The sequence below is a fragment of the Mus pahari genome, chromosome 21, assembly GCF_900095145.1.
Source record: "Mus pahari chromosome 21, PAHARI_EIJ_v1.1, whole genome shotgun sequence".
In the NCBI taxonomy this organism is placed as follows: Eukaryota; Metazoa; Chordata; class Mammalia; order Rodentia; family Muridae; genus Mus; species Mus pahari.
The window spans coordinates 26,114,634-26,122,273 of NC_034610.1; the positions used below are offsets into that span (position 1 = coordinate 26,114,634).

General features: G+C 51.4%; 1 protein-coding gene across 1 annotated transcript; it reads right to left on the reverse strand.

Annotated features, from left to right (window-relative positions):
- Positions 1 to 511: 511 nt before the first annotated feature.
- On the reverse strand, positions 512 to 3,735 carry Tff2 (trefoil factor 2). The gene is made up of 4 exons (XM_021221799.2): positions 3,566 to 3,735; positions 2,684 to 2,833; positions 1,702 to 1,848; positions 512 to 675 (listed from the first exon to the last, which is right to left on the reverse strand). The coding sequence occupies exons 1-4, from the start codon at positions 3,699 to 3,701 to the stop codon at positions 662 to 664; spliced, it is 447 nt and encodes a 148-aa protein (XP_021077458.2). The 5' UTR covers positions 3,702 to 3,735; the 3' UTR covers positions 512 to 661.
- Positions 3,736 to 7,640: the final 3,905 nt, after the last annotated feature.

Below are 7,640 nucleotides of genomic sequence, written 5' to 3' on the forward strand. Positions count from 1 at the left end.
GAGAAGAGAAGGCAATCAGTGGCCAGGGACCCATGCCACAAGTGGGTGGCCTGCAGGGCAGCTGATAAACCGGAAAGCCCTGGGGACCTGTGATCAGCAGTCATGTGTTATCCTATAGGGTCTGAGGTCGGAGTCCATTGCGCTCTCTAAAGAGAACTGAGTGTGTGGTCTCATAGAGATGGTGGATTCCGAAGTTCACATATGCAGAACACTGTTGTGGCTGGAGTGGCCCAGAAGTAACCAATGGCTTGAGGCTCTCAGAGGGATGGAAAGGTGTTATATGCACTGTTGCTTATATATATGCACATGCGCACATATTCACATACTTGCACACACATATGCACATGCATGCATTCACATACTTGGTGTATATACCTGTGTACGCTCCATGTATTCACACCTGGGTGCACACACAAACACACTCCCGCAAACACACACACATTCACGTATGTTCGGTTATGTACACACCACCATTGTACGTCTGCCTCAAGGAAACCAAAATAAAAATTGCCAGGTTTTTCAATATTTTTCTTTACTTGGAAAATGCTGTGTCTAGCCACTGCTAAGGGTCAAGATAGTTTTAGAAACCCCAGAGATGATGAAGTCTGGCGGAGACTCTCTTCCGGCTTGCAGCTCCCGGGGAACTGGTGGCTCGGCACTCTCAGTAGTGACAATCTGGAGAAGCAAAAGCAGGGTGGTTTGGTCAGAACGCCAAGGAGGCGTGAGTGTCTGTGCTCGGAAGTGCGGCTGGCTCATCGTAGACAGGTTCTGAACAAGGCCAGAGTGGGGCAGGGACAGTGGGGCCTGCTCTCCTCAAACCGTTAGAAATTTCCCAAGGGAGCCTGCTGACCAGTATGGGTGGCCGTAGAACAAACCCCTGGGAGCAGGGCAAGGCACGGGAGGGTGTGCCTCAATGGAAAGCACCTGTTGTACAAGCCTGAGGGTCCAAGTTCAGATCCCCAGATCCCACATAAAAAGACAGGTGTTGTGGACATATCTTTAACACGAGGGTCGGTTGGGGTTGGGGACTCAGCTCAGTGGTAGAATGCTTGCCTAGCAAGCACAAGGCTATGGGTTCAGTCCTCAGCTCCAGAAAAACAAACAAACAAAACAAAACAAAACAAAACTAACCACTAGTTTGAGGAGCAGGTTGGAGCGGAGCTCACTGGCCAGCCAGCCTAGCCAATTGGTGAACTCTGCATTCAGTGAGAGACCCTGTCTCAAAAACTATGGGGGAGAAGGACTAAGGGAGCATGCAATGTCAAACTCTGGCCTCCACACACAGGTACACACAGCCATGCACAGAAGTACACACACACAAGTACAAATACATATACACTCAGAGGTGCACACACAGAGGCACACACTGGTACATACACACAGTACACACGCACATGTACAGGTACACATACAAATACACACTCAGAGGTGTGCACACATGGAGGCACATACAGAGATACACAGAGTACACACACACACACACACACACACACACACACAGAGGTATACGTACAGATACATACACAGGTACACAGGAACAGTACTCATGCACACATATAGGTACACATACGGATATAGACACACAGGTATACACACACACACACACACACACACACACACACAGGAGGGACCCTCAGCAGGTGAGTGTGGGTGGGAATGGCTCCTGCCAGGCCCCAGGCAGGCCCCACCGGCAACCATTACCTTCCACAGACTGTGGGAAGAAACACCAGGGCACTTCAAAGATCAGGTTGGAAAAGCAGCACTGTCGACTGGCACATTCCTCGGGGCTGATGCCCGGGTACCCACAATCCTTGCGAGCTGACACTTCCATGACACACTGCTCCGATGCTGGTGGGGAAGAGCAACATACAAGGCTCTGTCGGGCTGGACACTCACTGAGGGCCACAAGGTCTGCCTTCTTAGGGACATTGAATTTGCAGGCTCTGTGTGTCCCAAGGAGCTCCTCAGGGGTGGCGTCTCTCAGGAGAGTAATGCCTAAGGACTGGTTGTCCTCCCCACAGGAGCACACTAATGTTGGGAGATGATCACAGAACATATGCAGAACTGGGGCCTCGGGAAAGCCACGTTACCCTCTCTGGGCTCAGCACTGAGCTCTGTGAAATATGGGCAGTCCACTGTACCACTCCCAGGAGCTTGAAGACATTGATATCGAAAGGGACCCTAGATGCAGCCACTAACCTACCTGGTTTTCCTTCAGAGCACGCTGAACGCTTGGGAGGATATTCCCTACCATGAGTGTGCCCCAATGGCAAAGCCCATGCCTGCGGTGGACTCACACACGGCTGGCAGTCTTGCGTGTACTGTATTCACGGTTTGCCCTGGCTTGAAACCCATCCCAATAAAAGCTGCCAGTAGCCTCAACACCCTTCTGAAGGTCTGAAGTCCATTTGAGGGGTAACAATACTCTCTTATTTGGTGCCTCCTCCCCTCTTCCCAAGCTGCTTTGGAAGTTACATTTTTAAGTATAGGCCATCGTAGATCTGGGGTATGGGATGGGGGTCGGGAAGGGGTGAGGGAATAGAAGAGGCATTTAAGGCTTCCTTCTTGCCAACCTGGGCTAGTGCTTGCTCAGCTAGGCTTCCAAGCACCTGGTGTAGACCTTGCCCAGGGCCGGGTTCTAAGCCGACAGCTGGCAGAGGGACCTGGATCAGGACAACTTTACCTTGGTTTGGAAGTGGGTGGAAACACCAAGGGACCCCGGCGACGCTGGAGTCAAAGCAGCATCCGAGGTCAAAGCACTGGTCACTGGTGATGCCCGGGAAGCCACAGTTCTTTCTGTTGTGGGGTGTCAGCCTGGAACACCGACAGGGGGCTGTGGACAGAGCGAGCCATCATGGTCAACCCTGCCCAGTGTGCCAGATGCTTGTCCTAACCTGCCCTGGGGGCTTAGGGAACTTGCAAAATCTCATTGCCCAAGGGGTGACATGAGGTCTTATTTTGCCCATGTTAGAGCTGTCCTGGCTTCCTCCTGGGGAAACGGGGGGGGGGGGGCTTTTATTGAAACCATTTCATTTGTGAAAGAAAGAAAGAAAGGAAGGAAGGAAGGAAGGAAGGAAGGAAGGAAGGAAGGAAAGAAAGAAAGAAAGAAAGAAAGAAAGAAAGAAAGAAAGANAAGGAAGGAAGGAAGGAAGGAAAGAAAGAAAGAAAGAAAGAAAGAAAGAAAGAAAGAAAGAAAGAAAGAAAGAAAGAAAGAAAGAAAGAGAGAGAGAAGGGAAAGAAAAAGGTGACAGAAACCTTCTGTAAAGAGGGTGACTGTGAACCTATGCAGAAGTCAAGGCCACCAGATAGGCCCAAGACAGCAGGCCGTCCTGTCCCCCTAACAGGCTGACACCTGTAGACATGGCCCTTCTGAATAAGATTCTGGGTGAGCTTCCCTCAGCAGCGCCCAGACGGCAGGGTGCTGTCTAGCTCCTTGCAATCTGTCAGCCTGCCTTTGTCCTTTGAGGGAACAAAAACCCCACCTAGTACAGGCCACAGACGAACGACAGCCCATCACTCAAGGGGACTCAGATCACCTGCTGGGTCTCCACGGACCTTTACTTACACGGTTTCTCGCCCTCCACCAGAGCATGCAGTCCCAGGACCAGGACCACTGCCAGCAGGGGGGCACCTCGAGGTCGCATGTCTGCTCCACTGGACCTGGGCAGCCTGCAGAATGCCCAGTTCCCACCAGCTGGCATTTTATTGGCTCCTGTTTGTTTGCTCAATGGCCCTGATAACTGTCCCTTACCAGTGGCCCCAAGCCTCCTAGGTCCTTTGTGCAGAAAAGCTGACATGGCTCCAAGTGGAGGCCAGAGGAGGCGGGAAAAACCCCTCCGGTCATGGGCTGGGTCAGGCTGGGTCGTGCCAGGTTACTGACGGGGGAATGGGCCACGTGTGCAGCTGGAATAGGGCACCCATAGGGTCACACCCAGGGAGGGATTGGCCCCATGGTGTTACTCTAGGTAAGGTTTGAGCTACTGTAGAGACTTCTGTTTTATTTTGTTTTTTAGTATTTGAAGTAAATGATGCTATGGAGAAACAAAGAGCACAGAGAGAGAAGGTCATTACATCCAGGAGCCTCCCGGGGGAGGGGGAGCATCTCCAGGGAACCCAGTCTGCATTCCTGATGCAAGGCACACCCTACCTCACCTGGTTCCCTGCCAGCCTCAAGGACTGTTGTACACTGAGACCAGCCGACAGGGCCTAAGGGAGCCGTCGGGGCAGGCAGCTTTCTTCATCCCTGAAGCTGGACACTCTTTGCCCCATGGGGATACTTCACATTCCCTCACACAGTGCCTAGGACTGAGATGTCCACCCATGAGATGCCCTGGAGAGGGGATTTATAAACTGGACACCGAGAACAGAAGCCAGGGGATCAGGACAACTCAGAAGAGAAATGTCAGAGGAGAGAAGGGTCTGTGTGTGTGTGTGTGTGTGTGTGTGTGTGTCCGTCCTTTGGGGCTGAAGGAATCTGCCCAGCTGTGGGTGACAGGCTACAGAGTCCAGGACTCAGATACAGAATCTAAAAGCCTTGGCCCCATCCCAGGCTCTAGAGAGCAGACCTAAATCCTCAAAGCCTCACCTGGATCCTTGCAAACCCAGCAGGGCTCTGCTTCTCTGTAGCACAGCCCCGCAGTTCTTCATCACTGTGCTTATTAGGGATCTTGGTTGTTGTTGCTGCTGTTGCTGTTTTGGTGTCAGCTTGACACAAGCCAGGGTCATCTGGCAAGAGATGGAAAGCAGGCTGAGCAAGTCATGGGGGGAAAGCCAGTAAACAGCATTTCTCCATGGTCTCTGCTTCAGTTCCTGCCTCCAGGTTCCTGCCTCCAGGTTCCTGCCTCCAGGTTCCTGCCTCCAGGTTCCTGCTTGGTGGTCCTGTCTGACTTCCCTCAGTGACTGACTGATAGAGATGTGTTGGATAAATAATTGCTTTTCTATCCAAGTTCCTTTTGGCTATCATAGCAAGAGGCAGCCAACTAGGATAGCCATCAAGATGATAAGACTTGCCAAGAACACATTTTCTTGAACATCCTCATTCCTCCCTCCTCTCTGGCCCACATCCCAACCCAAGTTCCCCTGCCCCATCAGGGGTTCTGCCAAAGCCACCTGTCCCCTGAAGAGACATTTCTCTTACCCTTGAGCATTACCCCTCCCCCTGTACAAGCCTGTGTCCCAATGAACAGGCTATCCATATCGTGAGCACTGCACCCCCACCCCATTCCATATAAAGTTAAGGGTACTGCACAACAATAGACAGCCATATCTGTGGGACCAGATTGTGGGCCCATCACAGAGGCTCAGGAGAACCTCAAAGCTACACTTTCCGCTTTACAGGAAAGCTCATAGGCGCTGTGGATACAGACCCTGCACTGTGCCACGTCTACTGCACCTGCCTCACTGGGGTCCACTGACCCATCCCTGATCTCGAGGACTCAGTTCCAAGGACATTGGCCCAAATCTTGGTACAGGCATAAACAGCTTCTGAAGCCTAGGCAGGTCACATCCAGACTCATGACTGCCCGGCTCTGTATCTTCTCCTGGACTCTAGGAACTTCCCCTTCTCCTCTCTCTCAGAACCTGAACTTCTCTCCACGGACAAAACACAGGCGTCTTTCCCATTCAGTACACTCTCGCTTCTAGCACTTTCTCTGTGGCTACCACAACAGCTGCTCCCTTAAATCCTAACCCTCGACTCCACAGCAGCTCAGCTCTCCTTCCTTGTCTGTGCCTCTTCTCCTCCAGCCCGACTTCCAGGGGGCTCACATCACCCCCACTACAACACCAGGAGCACCCCGCTGCCTCCTCCATAGCTTGTATGTGCCAGCCTCCTGCTGCTGCTTCTGCGCATGTTCTCAGACCAGCCGTGACTTTGTGGTATGATTTTTCTCATGTCTTCTCTCCACCCCCACCTCCAGCCCCACCCCCAGCCGCCCTGCACACCTTGGGGGAGACGGTGTTTAACTATTCAGGCAAACTGGAGTTCCTCAGGTACTAGGCAGTCTTTCTCGGAGCACATAGAAACCGGTCCAGACCACCCTCTCCTGAAGGGGACTCTAAAGCACTGTCAAATGACAGGGCTCCAGAAGAGAGAAACAAGGCGGAGGAGAGAAACAAGAAGCAGGCCTAGAACCTGGGTAACTGGGTGGGAGAAGGAAGAAAATGAAGCCACGGACCATAATGTGAGTCCCTTGAGTTCTTAATCAATCCTTCACTGCCTTGACCCGAAGGCCAGACAAATTGGATGTTGAGGAAGGGATGGTTGCCAGGGGGCTGAGCATGCGTGGAAGCCGCAGCATAAGGCTTAGAGGACCAAACTCCGGAGATGGTCTGAACCCGAGGTAGGAGGCAGCCGGGCACTCCCGGTTTTGTAGTCGTTCTAAGAGGGAGGACTCTAGCCTGCCTGAGGAAGGAAGCTACGAGGAACCTAAGGACAGACAGACGCAGAGGCGCACCATAGGAACAGGCGGACTGACCCAAGAGTGGAGGTGCCTCAGGTCCAATCTAGCTGAACCTCAAAGCAGGTCTTGAGAGAATCAAGCCATTCTGCGAGTAAATTAGCTGCCCCAAGTTACCGTGCAATGGTTGCCAGGACAAAAGACCTCAGACCCCGGCTTTGATAGCAGGTGTGTGTCTTCTCCAGCTTCAGGGGGCTGAGAGCTTTAGATAAGGTATCAGCAGGGGCAGCTTTCTCCTAAGGCCCCCTCCTCAGCAGGAAGAAGGCATCCTCTTCCTGTGACCTCACAGGGCGGGTTGTGGATTCCTGGCATCTCTTATAAGGATGCCATCAGACAGACAACTGACACAGCTTTACCTTAGTCAGCCGCAGACTATTCCATCTCTATATACACCCTGGGATCTTAGACGTGAGAGGACAGAGGTCAACCGAGGCTCAGCCTGACGGAGCAAAACTCAGTGCTTTTCTAAGGAAAATAACAAAAATCGCTGGCACGTAACACGGCGACTGTGGACTGTGTGTGTTGGTTATTTTTCCTCATGGTTATGAAAAAATGCCCAATAAAAGCAACTTAAGAGAGAGGGGTCCTGGAGAGATGGCTCAATGGTTAAGAGCACTGACTGCTCTTTCAGAGGTCCTAAGTTCAATTCCCAGCAACTACATGGTGACTCACAACCATCTGTAATGGGATCATCTGGTATGTCTGAAGGTTGGACAGTGTACTCACATACATTAAATAAATAAATTTATTTAATTTTTTTTCAAAAATGAGGAAAGGTTTATTCTTTTGTATAGGTCCTTGATGCATATTTATTTTTCAAATTAATTTTTTTAAGTGGGATGTTTCTTTTGGCTCTGAGCTTTAGAAATATTTCACTCCATCATAGCAAGGCAGAATTGGCAGTATGGCTTTGTCATGGTAGGAATGTGGGCAGAACTCCTCACGTGGGGATCTGAGAGCTCAGGACAGACCTAGAAAGGTTCTGTATTTGCAAGGCCTGCCCCCTTACGGCCCACCTCTGCCAGCTAGGTCACACGTCCCAAAGGCTCTGTGCTACCCAAAACAATAATATGAGCCCTTGAAGGACATTCCAGACTTAAGCCACAGCATTCCACTTCTGGCCTCCCATAGGCCCATGGCCATCACATAATGCCAAATGCATTCAATCTAACTCCAAATGTC